The sequence below is a fragment of the Triticum urartu genome, chromosome 7A (genome assembly GCF_056163025.1).
Source record: "Triticum urartu cultivar PI428250 chromosome 7A, HENAU_Tu73, whole genome shotgun sequence".
NCBI lineage: Eukaryota > Viridiplantae > Streptophyta > Magnoliopsida > Poales > Poaceae > Triticum > Triticum urartu.
In genome coordinates, this window is record NC_141879.1 from 707417222 (window position 1) to 707441262 (window position 24041).

The 24041-nt window shown below is 44.5% G+C and overlaps 1 protein-coding gene and 1 pseudogene across 1 annotated transcript; both read left to right on the forward strand.

Moving 5' to 3' along the window:
• Positions 1 to 382: 382 nt before the first annotated feature.
• On the forward strand, positions 383 to 6322 carry LOC125519402 (ribonuclease 3-like protein 2). Its single transcript, XM_087536943.1, has 4 exons — positions 383 to 766; positions 1753 to 1920; positions 2203 to 2576; positions 6157 to 6322. The coding sequence occupies exons 1-4, from the start codon at positions 383 to 385 to the stop codon at positions 6320 to 6322; spliced, it is 1092 nt and encodes a 363-aa protein (XP_087393069.1).
• A 5580-nt stretch (positions 6323 to 11902) lies between these two features.
• LOC147961857 (putative methyltransferase At2g41040, chloroplastic) lies at positions 11903 to 13561 on the forward strand (annotated as a pseudogene).
• Positions 13562 to 24041: the final 10480 nt, after the last annotated feature.

Consider the following 24041-nt stretch of genomic DNA (forward strand, 5'->3'; position numbering starts at 1 on the left):
GCGAGAATCAACCAATGCCGAGGCGGGACGGCGGTGGGAATTTTTCGGGCGGTTGACTCTCCCGACTGTGTTTTTGCTTTATTGATATGGAGGACCTATATTTCTTGGGTACTAAAATTTAAATTACACCAAAACATGTGCAGTTTTAGGTGTGCTGTTGGAGCTGTATTTTTGTTTGATTTTCCCCATAAATTCAGTTTTAGATAATTAAGCTAATTCTTTTTTGGCTGGTGAAGACGCTCAAACAGACCGCGTTCGTGTTTCTGGTCAGATTCCTTTCCGTTTCTTCGATCCTTCCCAAAATTTCATCTCCCCCGTCCCGATTTAGCCAGACGGTCACGCGCACCGGCGGCGGCACACCACTCACCAGGGCTTCGTCCCGATGAAGCGCAAGCGCGCCTCGTCGCCTGCGCCGTCGGGCCCTGTCACGCTCCGGCCGCCGGGCTTCGTAGCTGACAGGGCGGAGGCGGCGGCCCGCGTGGAGCGGCTTCTTCGCTACGAGTTCCACGACCGCTCCCTGCTCGAGGAGGCGCTCACCCACCAGTCCTTCGCCGCGGCCTCGTACCAGAGGCTCGAGTTCGTCGGGGACGCGGCGCTCGGCCTCGCCTTCTCTAACTTCCTCTACCTCACCAACCCCACCGTCGGCCCCGGCGCGCTCTCCACGCTCCGGGCCGCCAACATCAACACCGAGAAGCTGGCGCGCGTCGCCGTGCGCCACGACCTCTACCCGCTGCTCCGACGCAACTGTCCTCGCCTCGATCTCTTGGTATGCATCCTCGTATCCTCCTCCCCTCCCCTGAGTTAGGAGCTATGGATTTGGATCTGTTTTATACTACTCGTACTTTATACTATACTTACAGTCTTAAATTATCCATTGTTGACTGTCCGCTCAAGCGGTAGATGGGCTCTTGTTCTTTGTTCTTAGGCTTTGGTAAAGAATATTTCTCCCGAATCATGAAAATTGATTTGAAACGTGAGAGACCAATCTCTCTGCGTAATTCCAATGTACTTTCAGACATAGTTACACTTAATATGGATGAATTCAACAGTGTGAGTACTTTGCATCCTTCTGTACTGCACTTTGGTGCATGGTACTTGAATGATAGAGACCGATACTTGTTTGCCCGATAGGTCTGAAGATAAGCATAAATACTATGTAATAACTTAATTAAGGTTTGCACATAACCCCAGGTTGTGATTTGTTTGATTAAACAACAGGTTTAACGAGTACCTTCACATGACCAGAGGTAATTTTCATATTTGTTGCAGTTTGACTCTGAACCTAGCTGTTCTGTCTTGATCGAGTCTCACTCATGCGCCATGTTGGATCCAAAGTAGCCATATGCCGACTTCATTTTTTTCATGCACAGATTATCTAAATGTCCTCTTTTCCATCCTTGAAGTTAAACTGTATTGCTCTTGAATATATTTGGTCATTTTCTGTCTTCCCATCCCTGCTATGCAATCTTGCTCCTGATAATAATTGGCTTGTGAATGAGTCTCATGACAATACTTTTGGGCCATCAATGATTTACTTGAACCTCATAAGCACAACTGAAAATTATTTTGACAATTCCCTTTTTTCTATCTATCTCAGAGTTGAAAGATCGATTAATTCGATTCCAGCTCATGTTAGATGTTGTGTTGTCTCTTTATGTGTTACAGTGCGAGTAAATCATTACATTTATGTCATCTCTTTGAGATGTGGATATTAGATGAACTGTTTACGTGACTGGGTACACCTTTATGCAGGCAGGGCAGTTTATTGAGTCGGTGAAAGAAGAGTTAGAGGATGACCTTGGCACTACGCCCTATGGTGGCAGTGATGTTAAGGCTCCCAAGGTGCTTGCTGATATAGTTGAGGCCATTGCTGCCGCTGTCTATGTGGATTGCAAACTTAATCTTGAGAAGCTCTGGAAGGTTTGTAATATCCGTTTTTCATGTTATTTTCATTCCTTAATATGTTGATCTGAGGTTTCCAGAAAATAACTTAACTATTATTGCCAGCTCATGTTAGTTTTTCTATGGAGAATTGTATATATCATTTCGTAGACCAATCCAAGATAGCTTTACCAATATTACTTGTGAAAGTTAAAAAAGAAAAAGGACTTCTTCTGCTCTCCAAAACGACATATTTATTTATGGAGAGAGTAGTTCACTAGACTAATGGTGGAGATAATGATTTCACTGTTTATTATGCAGGTAACAAGGTTCCTCTTTGAGCCCATTATCACGGCAGAAACAATAGATGAGCAACCTGTTTCTATGTTGCATGAACTGTGCCAGAAACATGGGAAGGATCTAGAATTCAAGCCTCGGCAGAAGGGTGGAACAACGGTTGTAGATGTAATTGTTGGTGGGGCACTTGTTGGGATGGGCTCCTCAAAGCATATGGGAATCGCTAAGCTCAATGCCACACGGGATGTATTAAGCAAGCTTCTTGGTGGAGGCAGTCAGCAAGTGTTGACAACTGGAGTTGGCCATGGAGAGGGGCATGAGGTTGGAGAGCTTAGGGAATGCAAGCAGAAGCTTAATGAACAATGCAGCAGGAAGCATTGGCCAAAACCCATCTTTAAGTAAGATTCTTGACTACTCTGTCAGTTTTTAGTTTTATATATCATGTTCATTAGTTGAACTTTTTCTGGAACGATCCTCAGATCAGGCATCTCTTTCCCACACATACATTACAATTGTTTGTTGCTCATATGTTTGTTCTAAGTAACTATTAGATTAAACTTGTTTCATCTTTCTAAGTCCTGATTTGCTGGAATTCAAGCTTGAGATGCAAAAAGTAATGCCACACCCCATAAACCCAAAAAAACTATCTGCTAGTGCCGTTGGGGAAGCTTTCATGTTGATTTAATGCTCAAACAAAAATGATTTCTTTATTTTATCTAAATCATGTTTGTTCTACATATATACCCCCCTTGGGAACTCATAAAATCAATTCAGCATTCTTTGTACATTTTAGCATCTTACTTGGTACTAAGACATTTCTAAAATGAAAAAGTGCACACTTTTTAACCTTAAATTGTGGCGCGAGTATGTCTTTTCAACCTAGAACTCCAAAATTGTCTAAAACACTACCTTGAAGTACGAAGATTGTGCACTTTCTTAGTTTCCGCCATTGTCATGTTTCACAAAGTTATTTTGACTAAAGCAGATACGTGACATGATTACTTGTATGTATGCACTGAACCACCTTGAAGTGAGCTGCTATCTTATAACAAATAAGAAAAATAGAAATTTTGATGGGCATATATCTTTCCTTTATCTCATTCTCCCCCTTGCCCACCATAGCTTCTCCGGGCATCGTCACACTCCCTCCAGTGCTTTCGTGTTCCTTCCTCAATGCCCATGCCCACATTTCCCCTCTGTCATTTACTGTAACAATCATTTCCTATCTCGCTTTCATCTCCGTTGTTGCGCACCAAGCCTGCTTCATGCTGCCCCCCCCCCCCCCCCCCACACACACACACACATAAACCACCCACTCACACCTCTTCCTTTCCATGCACCCATTACCATCCTTCCTTACCCTCAGACTCTTGACCTTGCCGTGTTCGTGTAAAGATCAATATCATGGCTCTGCTTCCCTTGGCTGCTGGTTATATGGTGCAAGCACGGAAACCCTAATTTTCATATATGTTGGCAGTCTGATCCTTCATTGTTCTTGCTCAACAGTAGTATTAACCCCCTTGTGAGGACCCCACGTCGTCTTGCTGGGCGATTTGGGGGTTAGATTTTCCCACCACCATTCTCTTCATGTCCTCCCAGCGCCAGTGCCGCAGCCACCGGTTGGCCCATGACCGCGGTGGGCCGCTCCTCCCCCCTTTCTCTACCCTTGCTCCTCCTCTCTCGATTGTATCTCTGCGCATGGGGTTGTTAGTGACGTGGTTCCAGGAGCCACGGGGTTCCACTCAAGGCTAGTGGCGTGCAACTCCCCTGGTGTTGCGTGTACGGGTGACACGTTCTTGAGCATCGCCACGGCCTGTGCTGCCTTGGGATGGGAGATGCCCGCGGGCATGGAGGTGATGTGCATCGCTGGATCTGACTAATAAGGTTAGTCCATGGCCACGTCCAATGGCCTCTGAGGTGGCATTGTTCTCCCCCATCGTTGGCGCATGGGGCGATACGGTCGTGGCCTTTGGCCTTGGCCTGTCAGTGCTTTGGGTTGGGAGGTGCCTGACCAGGAGGGTCGCTCCGCGGCCTCGTCCGGTGGCCCATAAGGTGCATCTTGCGCATCGGTTTCCTGCATGTTCACTAAGATCTGGGTTGAGTTGTAGTGGTTGTCGCAGCGGTGTTTCTGGGAGGTGGCGTTTGGATGCCCGGGTGATGGCCTTGGATGGTGGACCGCGCGGTTGGGTCTCCGACGAGCATCACAATGGTGGTGTTGAGTGCTCTCTTTGTCAGCGTCGGCTACGAGGGAGGGGCGGCGGGTGGCCTTGGCGTAACTGTCTCAGTCGGTGGCAGCCAAGCTCTGATCTTGATCTAGAGCAAGTCCTTTGGTTCATTGTGGTGGGTCCTTTGTCGTGATGGGTCTAGTGGCTCGTATCCTTGACAAAGTGTGTGTGAGGGCCAGAGTGAAAGCTTAGCGCCTCGGTGTCGTCGGCGGTAATGCCTGCAGGTGTCGCACGTCTATTATCGGGATGGTGTTGATGCCTCATTGATGTGGCACATGAGTGCTAGAAACCTGTTGGTGTGTGTCGGTAACCGAGGAAGTGAACAACAGACGTGCCAACTCGCCCAAGGGATTGGCGCAAAGTGACGGCCCGAAATAAACGTGGCAAGCTTGCACCTGATGTATGACGATGGTTCAGTCGATCCTCTTGATTGGCTTAATAGGTGCAAGCAGTTTCTTCGTGGACAATGGCACAACGCATGGACGAGGCTTGCCACATCAAGACGATTCGACATGCCGACATTGGAGCACTTAAAGGAAGCTTGCCACATTTATTTTGGGCCGTCACTTTGCGCCAATCCCTTGGGCGAGTTGGCACGTCTGTTGTTCACTTCCTCGGTTATCGACACACACCAACATGTTTCTAGCACTCATGTGCCACATCAATGAGCCATCAACACCATCCCGATAACGGTTTTGGTGCATTGCAGGGCTGGCCAATGGTCTTCACATTAACGTGGAGCTTCAACGGCCATCTAACCTCCACACCGCCATCTTCTTTGCCAAGGCATATCAGCAACGACATTTCCTTCCAACAACAACACCACTCTAGCCTTTTGGGCCTATCTTCCCCGCCAACACCACTAGCACTTGTTTTCTTGTCGACCACTTTAGAGACAACCCCGCCAAGGCAGGTTCGCCTCCTCACTCCAGCTGAGTTAGTAGAGTGTTGTCGAGGTTGATGACTACGACCAAGATGGCGCCACAATTGGTAGCACCCAAGGTTCCCTGGGAGGCTACTGACAACCCACAACTTGTGGACAAGCTGTTTTTCTAGGAAGGGAGAGATGTTATGTGGGCCAGCCCATCAAATGTGGAGTCTTGTCCCTTAATTGGAGTCCTAGTTGATTAAGTGACTTTGTTAAGAAAGAGTTCAATCAGTTTAGATATCGTATTAGAGTATCAATAGATTTACCAGCTTGTTCGTCAAGTCTTGTCTGCTTTATAAAGGGGTGGCTCTCTCTCAATAAAGCAGAGAAGAATATTGTCGTTTACTTTTATGTACTTTTTAGTACTTAGGGTTATGTCACTAGAAGATTCTTCCATTGTATTAGGGGTGGGGGTTGTGGTGGTCATCGTCCATGTACTGCTTCTATCCAAACATATTTTGCCTTTTTTAGATGTCTTATGTTGCTTTTATTTTGAGTTGAGTTCTCTTAAGGTTTGATTTCAATGACATCACTGCTTTTGTAGTTATATGAAGCTGCTGATTAATCTCCAGCTTGTTATATTCACGTGACGCTTGTTAGGTTTCTTCATATGAAAGTCAGAAACTATTAGGTGCAATCTGTGGGAGTAAAAGTATCTCTTACTTTGGATTGTAATGCCATTATGTTTGGGTGGTGGGCTGAGAGTTATTTTAATGTAACTGATGGTTTTGGCACATTGGGAATTTGAATGCTTACCACTTGTTGCATTATCTAACTTGACATTTTGCCTGGATCAACTCTACACAGTTACTTCATTTTTTTCAGGTTAGAGAAGGAAGATGGCCCGGCACATGATAGGACATTTGTTTACTCCGTTCAGGTAGAAACCCCAGGTGCTAGTTGTGTGACTATAGGTGATCCGATGTCAAGAGTAAAGGACGCGGAGAATTCTGGTGCGCATAAGATGTTGGAATATCTATTGAAATTGTGAGATCCCTATAGTCATTTGGAAAGAAATATTTCTATCCCTTTGTGAACCATAGTCTGAGGTTGTGTCTAGCAAAAATAATAACAATACAGAAAGTATTACATCTCTTCACAAAAATGACGATTCAAACTTATATATGGAAGTGTTATGACCGGGCAGACTTATACCCTTAGGAGGCCCACCGGACAGGCTTAGTTAGGAGCTTAGCCCACAAGTTATCTTAGTTTTATTTCACATCGTGGTTATATAAACAAGTTGTAAGACACTTTTGAGAATTAAGCAATAAGATAATTCTATTGCCCGGCTCCCTGAGGAGCCGGAAACCCTAAACCCTAGCCGCCACCTGTGTATGCCGCCGCCGCACCATCCGCAAGGACGGCACCCTGCCGCCGGCCGCCGCACAATCTCCCTCGCCCTCCTCCGTCCTTCCCTTACAGGCTACGCCCTAGACCGGGTAGAACCCTAGCTAGGGATTTAGGGATGGATGATCTTGAATTCTGACGCTACAACCTGGTGGTGACTACTAGGAAGGTCCTAGAAGCCCACATCATGGTGGTGATGCTTAGCTTGTAGGCGGGAGATGGGCTTAAGAGAGAATAGCTAGAGGGAAGCCGTGGTGAAGAGAGAGCCAGAGAGGTGAAGGAGGATGAAGATGATGCACCGGGATTTTCTGATGCAGGTTCATCCTGTCCACACCGAGGAAATCATATAGTTTAAAAAGCACTACTATGAGTTTTTCATTGCAAAAAAAGCAGTGGGACAGAAGTTAGCTTTCCTATTTATCTATGCACTTTGATGGTTGAGATGATTTCACAATATTAATGTCATAATTTTTAGCTCAACAGATACTTTCTAAAGCCCATATGTATCATCTTAGAAATCAGTGTTAGAGTGAAAAATATGTTATATCACAAAGAAAATTGAAAGGATAGGAAATAACTTTTTAACTAAGAATAAATAAGATGGCCTTAATTAACAGATTATACATATACTATGATTAGGAGATACTTTATTATATAATATTTCTACAACCATGGGATTGATAGTTATAATTTTTTTAAGAGTGTAGATCAAAAGAACCTCACCTAACTCATGTTTTTTTAATATTTGTATAAATTTTCTTATCTTTTCCGCTTCAAGAAATTGTCTGGTTTGTGGTTGTTGAACTGTGCTTTTAACAGTTACTTTATAAACACTGTAGGAAAATATTAATGAAGAAAGGATTTTCTTTTGTTAATAAACAATGAAATTGGCAACTGGAGTTATCACAACCCACTCAGGTCATTTCCGACCCACACACTAACAAACAAGAACTAGGCCTTGGTTCGCGGTCAATGAACTATGTCGTGCCGAGCTATGTTTCCGACATAAGAAAATTTAGCCACATTTTTTTAGGACAGTAAAACTAAGCAACTTTCCAACCCTCTCATGCCTTGCGAGTTTTTGGCTTTCCATTTTCGTCATTTGAACAATCTCAACTGTCAGATCTGCCGTCTACTCTGGCCATCAGCGTACGGTTCCGATTCTGGGGTCAAAAGTCCTAGAGGGCTGCGTCCGCCGCTGTAAGAGGGGAGGGGGAGTGAGCTGACGTGGACGGTCGCTGTGAGAGAGAGAGGACGCGATGGATCAACCGGTCCCATGGTTTAGGGCAAGGAGAACTGACATGGCTAGAGAGGCCAGCCCACCCAGGGAACGCAGGCGATGTAGGCCAACACCATGGCTGTTCGGCTGAGCGAAACTGCTCTGCTGGGATTTGAAGGAAGCAATCATTCTACAGCTTCCTTGCAGGCATTCATGGCGGGTGATCTGCCCATCCTTCCGCTGCCTCGGTACAGGTCCATCAGCAGGGTACTTGGCTAGGTTACCTTCTTTCCTGTTCATGTACTATTCCTTCTTACACCAAACAATTACATTATCTTGGTATCCCCTCTCAATCCCAAATTTGTGCAGGTGATGTTCATACTGGTTGTGGTCAACTGATTTTGGCAGATCTCGGAGACCGCTACTCGCATCTTTTTACTTCGGAAAATTTTCAACGATAATTTCCTATGGCTTCTGGACAGGTAATTACTCCAAGTGTACTGCCAGACCTTATCCTAACTTGTTTTACCATCCATATTTTTACTGTGCATGATTGCTTAGATTATATGTTTTCTTGATCCCTGGATGGGAGACGAATCTTTGTGCTTGTCATTTGTTTAGCATAATTTCCAATTAAAATGTAATTGTGCCTGGTATTGTCGAAACAGATCTCTCGGGCTTCTGCATTAGAAGTACATAATGAGAATTTGAAGTCTTAGATTCAGTCATAGCTAAGTGTGTTTTGGTCAGAATGATTCTTGGCATAAGCTATTCTTAGATATTAGTACATGCTAAAGGGGTGTTTACTGTTATAATTTATGTACTTAGTTTTATTTTACTGAACGACCACATGACATTCTCCCAGAAATTTATATTGGTGTAAATTGGTTATATGGTATATGTATAAACTAGTTCTGCATACTAAAGGTGTTGTTTTCATACTACAAAGGAGAAAGTTGATCACCTACTATTTTTTATGGCGACAACCTAACATGTTGGTCAATTTTGGAAATAAGAAACACTGCTTGTTTTGAAAAGGAATATTGTCTTACTAATCTGTTTTCGTGTTTCGTACTTTGCTACAGATTTGTTTTTGGTCCCTATTGCAGAATGGTTGAGAGGGAGCAGGCTTTGGAAGCTCGTGTTGGCCGGGGTTAAAGTTTTGAGCATCCAGGGGTTGAGAAGCTGCAAAATACGTGCTACTTAGCTTGTTTTATATGCTAGATTTTAAGCTTTTGTTGTGACCAAAGGTTATCATTGAGCTTTCTCCTTTTGCATGAATTTAAGATGTTGCTGGAGGCTGCTCCTATTGACAAATTAATGGGAATAACCCTTTTACTGGAGTTCTAAAAATATGTCCTGAAATTGTACCATGTTCGGTGAATTTATTTTTCTGAGTGAAGGATTGCTATGTTGATGCATATACATAATTTTTATTTATGACTTCTCTTCTGTCCATGCTTACCCTGTATACAAGTATGATTATATAAACGGCTTCGGTATCCCCATAAATATTGTTGTTTTCTGCCATAATATTATTTTCTCGCCATTTTATTTTATTGACTGGTATGAAGCCTAGCATTTATATGGCCATCCACAATTAATTTTCTTAAGCCATATCCTAATAAGTAATCTAAGGATTTTTTTTTTTAACTTCGCTCATTTAACCTTTTTTTATTTGAGGCTTATCCTTGTTTTTCTTCTCTCTTCATGATCAGGTCTATCTGGACGAGCCTGCTGGCTAATTATTACTTGAAGGCAAACAAATCCTTAAGAATGAAATTCATGTATATGAATATAATAAAACATGTCTCTTGAAATTTTGCAGAATAGTGATTTCTCCTGAACTTGATTTTGCTTACTGATGTAGTGGCATCCAGCAGTTGATGGTCAAGGTACCAAACATGATTTGGAATAAGATTGTGCTGCCCATCTTTCATGTTCATATATTTCTGGTCTTTTCTATTCCATGTTTCATATCACCAAGATATTTGCACTTATTTATGACCATGCTGCATATATTTATACTATGATTTGACAGCTGCGATTTGTCATCCAGCGTGTTACTATGCTAATCCATTCTTATTGTGTATGTACTATATAACATAACTGGGCAAGGAAAATATTCATTGCTTTTGAACTCTGCCTTTTGAATTAGCAGCATTTCAATTTAATTAAGAAAATCTTGGCCACATCTTACATGCAAACATCTGGAGGTCTAGCATGTATATATGTGAAAAACATGTGTATCATATTAATTCTTTTAACCAAAATCATTTGTTTTCCTTTGACCCATTTACAAAAAATGGAAGAATCTGATGGAAGTGAATCTTACTGTGCACGTGTGCATCTATTTCTTCAGAAATTGTACCGGCGGAGTATGCATCTCGGCACTCTGTGCTGCAGGGCAGGACTGGATCACGGTACGGATCGGTTTTTGTTCTACAACAACATGGGCTTCTGAATACAGCGCAGGGGGCTTGTTCGTGTGCTCTGAAGGCGCGCCGCATGGTGTTGTTGCACTCAAAGAAGGCAAGCTGGCATTTGCTCCAGGTTCTTGAGCCCCAGATGAATCAAAGCAGATGGAGACCGCCATTCTGTTCTGGATGGTCTGCTGCAACTGAAACTCTCTGGGCAAGGAATGCTCATTATAGCAGGTGACTTGATACAATATGCGATCAGGGTGGTCTTCCTGATGAATCTGTTTCGTGGCCGGGCAATCCGAGTTGTCATTGTAGGTGCATCTCTAATATTACCTGCGGCAGGATAGAAAGGCGTACACCAATTTGTGGGTAAAACAAACTCATAAAGATCTAACCTTTTCACATTCTATTTTGTCTGAAAATCATGAAGCAAAGCTCTGGCTGCACTTGGCACGGTTGGAATCAAAATTACCAATCCCCACTTTCCCTGTTCAACATGTCCGATATATGTTATACTGCCGCCCTCTACCGTGGTGTAGATGCTCACTTCACATTATATGTATTGCCGGCAATCAAACCTATGTGTCCTATTGTGCCTCACACACAGGCCCCTTTCCCACTCCTTTTACGTTTATCTCTTTGCGCACCGGCCCATGGTTCATCCCCAATTCCCCACTCCCCTCTTCTTCCTTCCATCGCCGGCTACTGCCTACTCCCAATCCACTGAATTCCCACGCATGAATGATGTTGTGAGAGGCTCCCAACACACACACGACACGTGTTGCGTAGGTGGGCATCGACGCTGCAAGGAGAAGCCTCCATTGTTGCAGGAAACCGGTGTCCTACAAAAGCATCGCCTCCTTGTGCCCTACAACAAAGACTATGGAGTGAATGGGCTGCCGGTGGCTACAACCACCGATGCCGCATGGCGAGGCACGAGGCTATGAATGGTGGCGCGAGATGCTGTGACCTGCGGTCGCCGATGCTGCAAGAGACCACATCTAGTTGGCGATGGTGCAACCGGCGAGGCGCGGTGCTACTACTGTCGCTGCGAGATACTGGGACCAGGGGATGTGCATTGTTGAGAGCATATGCCCGGTCGCTTGGAATCGGCCACCTTCGTTGTGCTAGCTATTTGCCTGTGAATCTGGTCGTTTTGTTGTCAACAAAGTGCCCTCACCACTCTATCGACATGCTCACACTGAACTTCTCTCTTCCTAGTTCCTATCACTGTCGCACTGTCATCTTGCTAATTGTTGTTGTGCGCGCCATAGCAGTGCCCAGCAGCCGTCAAGGCTAGATGCGCCGCCTAGGCCCGGTGGCAATGAGGGAGAAGATGGACATGCCTTGCACAACCTCCCAACGAGACTGAACCAACCCTCGGTGTGACGCGCCCCAGATCCTCTTGATCCGGCAATTAACCTCACCGCTCCCCATCCATTTCTCATCTCCACCGCTCTTCCCTCCCCTGCCGGACGGACCTTGCGAAAGGCAGAGCATTTCTTTCCTTCCCTTCGCCGGCCGGCGCGTCTCCAGGCTCCAGGCTGCAGCATACTACTGCAATTGCTTTGCAGCTCCCATGGAGCTTGCGGTGAGAGCCGCGGCGGCTTCCTGCTCCTCCTCCTCCCCGTCGCTCCATCCCCCACGCGTCCCCTGCCCCCTTGGCAGCAGGCCGCAGCCCAGGCTTGCCGCTGCCGGCTCGCCGGGTGACCGTCGCCGCGGCAGCCATCGCCCTCGACTCGGCATATACCTACGCCACTAGCTGATTCTCATCTCAGGGAAGGCAAGAGAACGCGCTGTGGGAACCATTGTCGCCCACCAAATGTTTGGTGTTATGCCTAGCCGGGGCTTTGGCAGGAACCAAGCTTTGTAAGTATTTAGTAGAGTAATCAATCGACTCGAGCTAGCCGTAAGTTTAGCAGAGTTTTTCAGTTTGGGGAGGTGCTGCGTGTCCTCATGGCGTGCACTGCTGGTATTTGGCTACCAGAGGGAAAGACTGAACCTGGCGTTGTAGATTAGTGACCGAGCTAAATGGTTATATGGCTGCTGATATCTGTATTTCTGTTGCCTTACATGCATAGGATAAGCGGTCTCTGCAATTTAACTCTGAAGAGCTAATCTTGCTAGCAAGCGATCGTGTATGCTTTGGAAAACAAGCAGCCTGTTTAATACTTGCATAGTTTACAGTCGCATTAAGTGTAAGCCTTTGATGTTATGCCATTGGACTTCATTCACAATAACGTGTGAAACTGATGTTCACTATGTGAACAGTTTCAGGAGATCAAAACTGAGCTGAATGATGCCTCAAAGACCGAGGTGTTCGCATGCCCTGTTTGCTATGAACCGCTGATAAGGGCAGGCTTCTAAAGTCCATGAATTATCTTCATCTCTCATGCATATCTGGTTGCTGGATTAAGATTTATGCTGTTTTGGCTTCTACGTGTGTCGCAGGCCAGCGATTTATAGGTCCAAGTGTTAAAAATGCAATCATTCACCAGCAAAGATGTTTTTTTGGATCTCACTGTCACCTCAGGAATGAAAGAATACAGTGAACATAAGCCTGCTAGAACCGAGCTGTTCGAGAGCCTGCTCATCTCTTTTCTTTATGAGAGGGGGTGGCGTCAGAACTTCAATCGGAGTGGCTTCCCTGGCCGTGATGAAGAGGTACATTTCTTGGCTGCCTCATTCTTCAATTCCATAGCCTTAAGCTGTTACTGCTCAGTGAGAAACTATTTATATTAAGTCGTACTCCCTCCGTTCCTAAATATAAGTCTTTGAAGAGATTCCACTATGGACCACATACGGAGCAAAATGAGCGAATCTATACTCTAAAATGCATCTAGATACATCCGTATGTTGTTCATAGTGAAATCTCTACAAAGACTTACATTTAGGAACGGAGGGAGTAAATCTGTCGCACCAAGTATTTGGTGCTTCATGTTTTGGTGCTGCAACAAAAGGCTGTCTCCATTTTCTCATGCCAAGAAAATATTCGTATTAATATGCATATAATGTTGGTCTGCTGTTGGCTTTATCACTTCCAAATAGATCAATATTATTTCCAACCAGTGGCTGGTGGTATACTCGTTGATGTTATAGATGTGCCAGTGGCTTGTTTTCAAGGAAATTTGCAAGCTCTGGGGCATACTCAGCTGTGATTGCTTTGGACTTCTCTGAGAATATGCTCCACCAATTCTATGACTACATCAAACAAGAAGAAACCCCTATGAACACGTGAGCTTTCCTTTGTGTTTATTTTGAGCTTTCCCTGTACAACTTGAAAAGGTGTCTTGCAACATCCAACTCTAACAAACCGTCATTTAGACAACTTGGGCATCACCAAATTATTTGTTATCTAGTGGTTTGTTTTATTTCACTACCAAAAAATGTTACGATGCTCTGCAACTTAGGCAAGTGAACCAAAAATGTAAAACAACAGATGCTTTGCATCACTGTCACTTAACATGTGATGGAAGTTCATGTGTGCCTCTTGATGTCTCTTCACAAAGTGAACCTGGTGATGTACTAAAACTTATGCTAATAGTGCAGATGTATAGTTTTCATCACTACATACATTCACAAGCCTTCTCGATCTCTGGATCAGGAAACCACCTCTCCATTTCATCAATAACAGAGTGCTTCACTAGGCTGTATAGGCACTTAGGCAGGAGATAGAAGCTGCTCCCTCCAGATGGTTCAATCTAGTCTCTACTCTCGATACACTTAATATGACAGCCTATGCTTCGCAGTTCTAGAAAAATAACAGAACTCTTGTTGCTGGGTCACTGCACTGCTACACCAAAAGTACTATACGACATTTCTAGTTGCTGGGTCAGAACAGAGTGCTTCATTTTCTAGGGTAATCAGCTGCTAACCTCTGGATCTTTTTAACGCAATCCCTACCCAGAGGAGGCGAGATCCTTCTTTTTGCATTTCCCTGAAATTTAAGAAATGTAAGAGATAAAAATCAGCGGCGCTCCATGATGAATTCAATCAACTTATGGAATAAAACCTTCTTTTTAGACGTGGGCCACTAGTTGAAATATATCATTTGTCATGCTAGGATTTTCGGGAGCCCGTTGTGAATTTTATATCCAAGTAAGATTTAGTAAGAACTAAAGAATGTGGATCATATATGAACTATGCTAGTCAACATTGATATATTACATCTAGTTAAAATGGAAGTTGAATAAACCAGGGAATGTTCCTCAATACATTGCATTGACTATTTTGGTTGTGCTTATACTATTCTTTCAGATAACTTACGGTTTTTTTATTTTAGAAATGCAGGCCAGCTCCATTTTGATTGAAATGAAACCAAGCATCCACCTAGTCATGCATGGTGTCTAGCATGAATATGTGAGCTGATCGATCAAACAAGGTAAATATATATACCTGGCTTGGGAGAGGATCAGCGAAGATGGGTGCCGAAATCTCCACTTGTTCCATTGTCTCAGTGAGAAGCGGCAAAAGTCAATGTGTTTATTTAATAGTCCCTCTGTTCACAAACTTGAGATGTTGTGGATATTTCGACATGGACTGAAATGAGTGAACAAACACACGAAAACATCTTTATATAAATCCAATTCAGAAAGAAGTTAGAACATCTTGTATCTGTGAACGGAGGGAACACCACGTACTGTAAATTACTTGTTCCATCCAGTAGTACATACTGTACATGGATGGTAAAGCCAGATATATACTCCATGTGTTTATTTAACTGTTTTTCTTCTTCTTTAAAACACACGGCTAAAGCCAGACATATCGATGACCAAAAGTAGTAATAAATGCGTATGCAGAGTCAATCATGTCACCTAGCAGGATGGTACGTACACTGCAATGCATACTGTTCTACCACAAAGTAGCTAGCCACAAGGTAATTATGCTACATATATAATCCAATCCAGCTAGCTAGCAATCAGATCAACTAGCTAGTACAAGGTAAATGAAGAAGTTCCACTCTGATTTGCAGCTACATATATATCCATACTAGCTAGCCAGCAGGTGCTAATCAACTGTGGAATGAATAACGTACCTGCAGGGCGACGGATGCCGGACCAGTACGTTGGCGCCGGCCGTTCAAGATCCTAGTTGCAGCTTGCAGAGGACCGGTCTCTGCTTGGAGAAACCTCGTCCCTCGACCTCTTCTTGGTACGTATACGTGTGAGAGAGTGGCCGGGCGGCCGGTGTCCTTTATATATATGCATTGCCAAGCTAGCAACTTCCGGGAAACTGCATTCCACCCCGGTACGGTTCAGTTCCTCGATGACGACGGCGGCCGCTAGAATCGTGTCTGTGTGCGCGTGTGTTAACCTGCAGTACGTTTGATGAGATGTGAGCTTTGAGCTCGCAACTTCCACCAAGTTTCCTCCTCTCCAAATATGAAGCAGCATGGCGCAGTCCCCTCTTCAATTTCTAGCACTCCTCCATCACTTGACGCGCCATTCATTTGGGTTTGGGTTTGGGTTTGGGTACCAACCTCACTTACAACCATGAACCGATCCAACGTGACATTTTTGCCTAGTTTGTGCAGACGAGTCAGGCAGGCTCGTGGCTGTGCCTTTGGCTTGAAATGCTAACTAGGAAACTTCGTGGAACGTAATGCATTACTCGAGGAACCCATGGATCACTCACAACCAGTCGTTTTTTTTTTGCCCGAACAAGGGCGGAGACTCATGGCTAGGCCTTTATCCTAAAATACCCATCCGTTTATGGTTCTATTTGCTATCACAAGGACTGTAGCCAGCCTAACCCATGTGAATGTGATGTGTCCACTTTGCACAACAGTGCTCGTTGTAGAATTTGTGTCAACTTTTGTTTGTGTGTTGATCTAGAGATCTTCTGCAAGTGTAAAAAGCCCTCAACACACGGGAGCCAGCTCGGTCAATGGAAACGACGGAGAATCTATATGACGAAAGCTGGCATTCACTGGAAACATGGAAACTCCAATATGTGGCGTTGGATCGAATATGTGGGGCCCAGATCATCCTCCAATCTGTACCAAACAAGGCCCTAGAATGTGTGGTGCAGCAATCGTTCACGGATGGCACATTCTTTTTAAGACAAGACTAGGTAATTACCCGTGCGTTGCAACAGGGCATACATATTAATATTATAGGTTCAACAACGTTGTGTTTAACTACCTTTAAGGTTCTTATGCATACTTATTCTTTCATCATTAAATCTATGGTGCATTTCCAGTAAGCCCTCTCGGCATAACCAACTTTTGTCCCCAATTCACACTTGAACATCTACACATGCCCTAGTGGAGGGCATCGGCCATGCCGATATGCAACCGGGAGTCGTGGCTACGGGTAGCCATGGGACGCCACCATTGCTCTTTGCCGGAGGTACACCTAGTGCAGCCGCCGCCGTCGCAGGCAGGGCCGTAGTGGAGGGTGTCGTCGTACCGCTTGCGCCCGGGACCGGAGCAGCCGGAGATGGGGAGCCATTGCCGTTGGTCGCGAGGACCCGTGTCATTGGTGGCTACGCCGCAGGAGGGCCACCCCAGGGAAGAAGGAAGTTGTTATGGCCCGCTTCAGTCAGAGAAGTCAAGCTGCGTCGTTCGCCACCTCTGTTGTTGGTGGCCGATGCACCGGTCGGGGCTGTGTAGGAGAAAGAAACCTTGTCGGGGTCGCGGGCCACATATCATAGCATCACTGCACGCTTCTTCTCTGTAGCCGCACCGAGCGCTGGTCGTTCGAGAGCCTGATGGTGGAAGGCGTCCATGAGTCCAGGGCGGCGGATTGTATGCCACCGCCCACGCTGGTGGGGAAACTGTCGTCGAGGCCGATGGTGCTCCATGGGTCTCTTGCCTTCGATCTTATGAAGTGATTCGACTAGGTATTATTTCTTTGAACCGAGGTGTCACTTTTTGTACATATTTTTTAGGTCCTCCTTGAAGGAAACATGCCCTAGAGGCAATAATAAAGTTATTATTTATTTCCTTATATCATGATAAATGTTTATTATTCATGCTAGAATTGTATTAACCGGAAACATAATACATGTGTGAATACATAGACAAACAGAGTGTCACTAGTATGCCTCTACTAGACTAGCTCGTTAACCAAAGATGATTATGTTTCCTAACCATGGACAAAGAGTTGTTATTTGATTAACGGGATCACATCATTAGGTGAATGATCTGATTGACATGACCCATTCCATTAGCTTAGCACCCAATCGTTTAGTATGTTGCTATTGCTTTCTTCATGACTTATACATGTTCCTATGACTATGAGATTATGCAACTCCCGTTTGCCGAAGGAACACTTTGTGTGCTACCAAACGTCACAACGTAACTGGGTGATTATAAAGGTGCTCTACAGGTGTCTCCAAAGGTACATGTTGGGTTGGCGTATTTCGAGATTAGGATTTGTCACTCCGATTGTCGGAGAGGTATCTCTGGGCCCTCTCGGTAATGCACATCACATAAGCCTTGCAAGCATTGCAACTAATGAGTTAGTTGTGAGATGATGTATTACGAAACGAGTAAAGAGACTTGCCGGTAACGAGATTGAACTAGGTATTGAGATACCGACGATCGAATCTCGGGCAAGTAACATACCGATGACAAAGGGAACAACGTATGTTGTTATGCGGTCTGACCGATAAAGATCTTCGTAGAATATGTAGGAGCCAATATGGGCATCCAGGTCCTGCGATTGGTTATTTACCGGAGACGTGTCTCGGTCATGTCTACATTGTTCTCGAACCGTAGGGTCCGCACGCTTAACGTTACGATGACAGTTTCATTATGAGTTTATGCATTTTGATGTACCGAAGTTTGTTCGGAGTCCTGGATGTGATCATGGACATGACGAGGAGTCTCGAAATGGTCGATACATAAACATCGATATATTGGAAGCCTATATTTGGATATCGGAATCGTTTCGGGTGAAATCGGGATTTTACCGGAGTACCGGGAGGTTACCGGAACCCCCCGGGGGGTTATTGGGCCTACATGGGCCTTGAGGGAGAAGAGGAAAGGAGGCAAGAGGTGGCCGCGCGCCCCTCCCCTTCCTAGTCCGAATAGGACAAGGGAAGGGGGGCGGCGCCCCCCCCCCCCTTTTCCTTTCCCTCTTCCTCCTCTTTCCCCCCTTCTCCTTCTCCAACTAGGAAAGAAGGGAGTCCTACTCCCGGTGGGAGTAGGACTCCCCCTTGGCGCACCCCTCCTTGGCCAGCCGCCCCCTCCCCTTGGCTCCTTTATATACGGGGGCAGGGGGCACCCTAGAACACACAAGTTGATCTTCGTGATCGTTCCTCAGCCGTGTGCGGTGCCCCCCTCCACGATATTACACCTCGGTCATATTGTAGCAGTGCTTAGGCGAAGCCCTGCGACGGTTGAACATCAAGATTGTCACCAAGCCGTCGTGCTGACAGAACTCATCCCCGAAGCTTTGCTGGATCGGAGCCCGGGGATCATCATCGAGCTGAACGTGTGCCAAGAACTCGGAGGTGCCGGAGTAACGGTGTTTGGATCGGTCGGACCGTGAAGACGTACGACTACATCAACCACGTTGTGCTAATGCTTCCGTTGTCGATCTACAAGGGTATGTAGATCACATTCTCCCCTCTCGTTGCTATGCATCACCATGATCTTGCGTGTGCGTAGGAATTTTTTTGAAATTACTACATTCCCCAACAGTGGCATCCGAGCCTAGGTTTTATATGTTGATGTTATATGCACGAGTAGAACACAAGTGAGTTATGGGCGATATAAGTCATACTGCTTACCAGCATGTCATACTTTGGTTCGGCGGTATTGTTGGATGAAGCGGCCCGGACCGACATTACGCGTACGCTTACGCGAGGCCGGTTCTCTCGACGTGCTTTGCACATAGATGGCTTGCGGGTGACAGTTTCTCCAACTTTAGTTGAACCGAGTGTGGCTACGCCCAGTCCTTGCGAAGGTTAAAACAGCACCAACTTGACAAACTATCGTTGTGGTTTTGATGCGTAGGTAAGATTGGTTCTTGCTTAAGCCCGTAGCAACCACGTAAAACTTGCAACAACAAAGTAGAGGACGTCTAACTTGTTTTTGCAGGGCATGCTGTGATGTGATATGGTCAAGACATGATGCTAAATTTTATTGTATGAGATGATCATGTTTTGTAACCGAGTTATCGGCAACTGGCAGGAGCCATATGGTTGTCGCTTTATTGTATGCAATGCAATCGCGTTGTAATGCTTTACTTTATCACTAAACGGTAGCGATAGTCGTGGAAGCATAAGATTGGCGAGACGACAACGATGCTACGATGGAGATCAAGGTGTCGCGCCGGTGACGATGGTGATCACGACGGTGCTTCGAAGATGGAGATCACAAGCACAAGATGATGATGGCCATATCATATCACTTATATTGATTGCATGTGATGTTTATCTTTTATGCATCTTATCTTGCTTTGATTGACGGTAGCATTATAAGATGATCTCTCACTAATTATCAAGAAGTGTTCTCCCTGAGTATGCACCGTTGCGAAAGTTCTTCGTGCTGAGACACCACGTGATGATCGGGTGTGATAGGCTCTACGTTCAAATACAACGGGTGCAAAACAATTGCACACGCGGAATACTCAGGTTATACTTGACGACCCAAGCATATACAGATATGGCCTCGGAACACGGAGACTGAAAGGTCGAGCGTGAATCATATAGGAGATATGATCAACATAGTGATGTTCACCAATGAAACTACTCCATCTCACGTGATGATCGGACATGGTTTAGTTAATTTGGATCACGTAATCACTTAGAGGATTAGAGGGATGTCTATCTAAGTGGGAGTTCTTTAAGTAATATGATTAATTGAACCTAAATTTATCATGAACTTAGTACCTGATAGTATCTTTCTTATGTATGTTTGATTGTAGATAGATGGCCCGTGCTGTTGTTCCGTTGAATTTTAATGCGTTCCTTGAGAAAGCAAAGTTGAAAGATGATGGTAGCAATTACACGGACTGGGTCCGTAACTTGAGGATTATCCTCATTGCTGCACAGAAGAATTACGTCCTGGAAGCACCGCTGGGTGCCAGGCCTGCTGCTGGAGCAACACCAGATGTTATGAACGTCTGGCAGAGCAAAGCTGATGACTACTCGATAGTTCAGTGTGCCATGCTTTACGGCTTAGAATCGGGACTTCAACGACGTTTTGAACGTCATGGAGCATATGAGATGTTCCAAGAGTTGAAGTTAATATTTCAAGCGAATGCCCGGATTGAGAGATATGAAGTCTCCAATAAGTTCTATAGCTGCAAGATGGAGGAGAACAGTTCTGTCAGTGAGCATATACCCAAAATGTCTGGGTATAATAATCACTTGATTCAATTGGGAGTTAATCTTCCAGATGATTGCATCATTGACAGAATTCTCCAATCACTGCCACCAAGCTACAAGAGCTTCGTGATGAACTATAATATGCAAGGGATGAATAAGACTATTCCCGAGCTCTTCGCAATGCTGAAAGCTGCGGAGGTAGAAATTAAGAAGGAGCATCAAGTGTTGATGGTCAACAAGACCACTAGTTTCAAGAAAAAGGGCAAAGGGAAGAAGAAGGGGAACTTCAAAAAGAACAGCAAGCAAGTTGCTACTCAAGAGAAAAAACCCAAACCTGGACCTAAGCCTGAAACTGAGTGCTTCTACTGCAAGCAGATTGGTCACTGGAAGTGGAACTGCCCCAAGTATTTGGCGGATAAGAAGGATGGCAAGGTGAACAAAGGTATATGTGATATACATGTTATTGATGTGTACCTTACTAATGCTCGCAGTAGCACCTGGGTATTTGATACTGGTTCTGTTGCTAATATTTCCAACTCGAAACAGAGACTACGGATTAAGCGAAGATTCGCTAAGGACGAGGTGACGATGCGCGTGGGAAACGGTTCCAAAGTCAATGTGATCGCAGTCGGAACGCTACCTCTACATCTACCTTCGGGATTAATATTGGACCTAAATAATTGTTATTTGGTGCCAGCGTTAAGCATGAACATTATATCTGGATCTTGTTTGATGCGAAACGGTTATTCATTTAAATCTGAGAATAATGGTTGTTCTATTTATATGAGTAATATCTTTTATGGTCATGCACCCTTAAAGAGTGGTCTATTTTTATTGAATCTCGATAGTAGTGACTCGCATATTCATAGTGTTGAAGCCAAAAGATGAAGAGTTGATAATGATAGTGCAACTTATTTGTGGCATTGCCGTTTGGGTCATATCGGTATAAAGCGCATGAAGAAACTCCATACTGATGGGCTTTTGGAACCACTTGATTATGAATCACTTGGTACTTGTGAACCGTGCCTTATGGGTAAGATGACAAAAACACCGTTCTCCGGTACTATGGAGAGAGCAACAGATTTGTTGGAAATCATACATACAGATGTATGTGGTCCGATGAACGTTGAGGCTCGTGGCGGATATCGTTATTTTCTCAGCTTCACAGATGACTTAAGCAGATATGGGTATATCTACTTAATGAAACACAAGTCTGAAACATTTGAAAAGTTTAAAGAATTTCGGAGTGAAGTTGAAAATCATCGTAACAAGAAAATAAAATTCCTACGATCTGATCGTGGAGGAGAATATTTGAGTTACGAGTTTGGTATACATTTGAAAAATTGTGGAATAGTTTCGCAACTCACGCCACCCAGAACACCACAGCGTAATGGTGTGTCCGAACGTCGTAATCGTACTTTACTAGATATGGTGCGATCTATGATGTCTCTTACTGATTTATCGCTATCGTTTTGGGGATACGCTCTAGAGACGGCCGCATTCACGTTAAATAGGGCACCATCAAAATCCGTTGAGACGACACCTTATGAACTATGGTTTGGCAAGAAACCAAAGTTGTCGTTTCTGAAAGTTTGGGGCTGCGATGCTTATGTGAAAAAGCTTCAACCTGATAAGCTCGAACCTAAATCGGAGAAATGTGTCTTCATAGGATATCCAAAGGAAACTCTTGGATACACCTTCTATCACAGATCCGAAGGCAAGACTTTTGTTGCTAAATTCGGAAACTTTCTGGAGAAGGAGTTTCTCTCGAAAGAAGTGAGTGGGAGGAAAGTAGAACTTGACGAGGTAACTGTACCTACTCCCTTATTGGAAAGTAGTACATCACAAAAACTTGTTTCTGTGACACCTACACCAGTTAGTGAGGAAGCTAATGATGATGATCATGAAACTTCAGAACAAGATACTACTGAACCTCGTATATCAACCAGAGTGAGATCCGCGCTAGAGTGGTACGGTAATCCTGTTCTGGAAGTCATGCTACTAGATCATGATGAACCTATGAACTATGAAGAAGCGATGGTGAGCCCAGATTCCGCAAAATGGCTTGAAGCCATGAAATCTGAGATGGGATCCATGTATGAGAACAAAGTATGGACTTTGGTTGACTTGCCCGATGATCGGCAAGCAATTGAGAATAAATGGATCTTCAAGAAGAAGACTAACGCTGACGGTAACATTACTGTCTACAAAACTCGACTTGTCGCAAAAGGTTTTCGGCAAGTTCAAGGGATTGACTACGATGAGACCTTCTCACCCGTAGCGATGCTTAAGTCTGTCCGAATCATGTTAGCAATTGCCGCATTTTATGATTATGAAATTTGGCAGATGGATGTCAAAACTGCATTCCTGAATGGATTTCTGGAAGAAGAGTTGTATATGATGCAACCAAAAGGTTTTGTCGATCCAAAGGGAGCTAACAAAGTGTGCAAGCTCCAGCGATCCATTTATGGACTGGTGCAAGCCTCTCGGAGTTGGAATAAACGCTTTGATAGTGTGATCAAAGCATTTGGTTTTATACAGACTTTTGGAGAAGCCTGTATTTACAAGAAAGTGAGTGGGAGCTCTGTAGCATTTCTGATATTATATGTGGATGACATATTACTAATTGGAAATGATATATAATTTCTGGATAGCATAAAGGGATACTTGAATAAGAGTTTTTCAATGAAAGACCTCGGTGAAGCTACTTACATATTAGGCATTAAGATCTATAGAGATAGATCAAGACGCTTAATTGGACTTTCACAAAGCACATACCTTGACAAAGTTTTGAAGAAGTTCAAAATGGATCAAGCAAAGAAAGGGTTCTTGCCTGTGTTACAAGGTGTGAAGTTGAGTAAGACTCAATGCCCGACCACTGTAGAAGATAGAGAGAAAATGAAAGATGTTCCCTATGCTTCAGCCATAGGCTCTATCATGTATGCAATGCTGTGTACCAGACCTGATGTGTGCCTTGCTATAAGTCTAGCAGGGAGGTACCAAAGTGATCCAGGAGTGGATCACTGGACATCGGTCAAGAACATCCTGAAATACCTGAAAAGGACTAAGGATATGTTTCTCATATATGGAGGTGACAAAGAGCTCATCGTAAAAGGTTACGTTGATGCAAGCTTTGACACTGATCCGGACGATTCTAAATCGCAAACCGGATACGTGTTTACATTAAACGGTGGAGCTGTCAGTTGGTGCAGTTCTAAACAAAGCGTTGTGGCGGGATCTACATGCGAAGCGGAGTACATAGCTGCTTCGGAAGCAGCAAATGAAGGAGTCCGGATGAAGGAGTTCATATCCGATCTAGGTGTCATACCTAGTGCATCGGGTCCAGTGAAAATCTTTTGTGACAATACTGGTGCAATTGCCTTGGCAAAGGAATCCAGATTTCACAAGAGAACCAAGCACATCAAGAGACGCTTCAA

Bases quoted from the DNA above. Each gene is read 5' to 3' on its own strand.
- LOC125519402 (XM_087536943.1), top strand. From the start codon at position 383: ATGAAGCGCAAGCGCGCCTCGTCGCCTGCGCCGTCGGGCCCTGTCACG. The intron at 1,921-2,202 runs GTTTGTAATATC...TTTATTATGCAG, and splicing joins ATCTTGAGAAGCTCTGGAAG to GTAACAAGGTTCCTCTTTGA. The intron at 2,577-6,156 runs GTAAGATTCTTG...CATTTTTTTCAG, and splicing joins TGGCCAAAACCCATCTTTAA to GTTAGAGAAGGAAGATGGCC.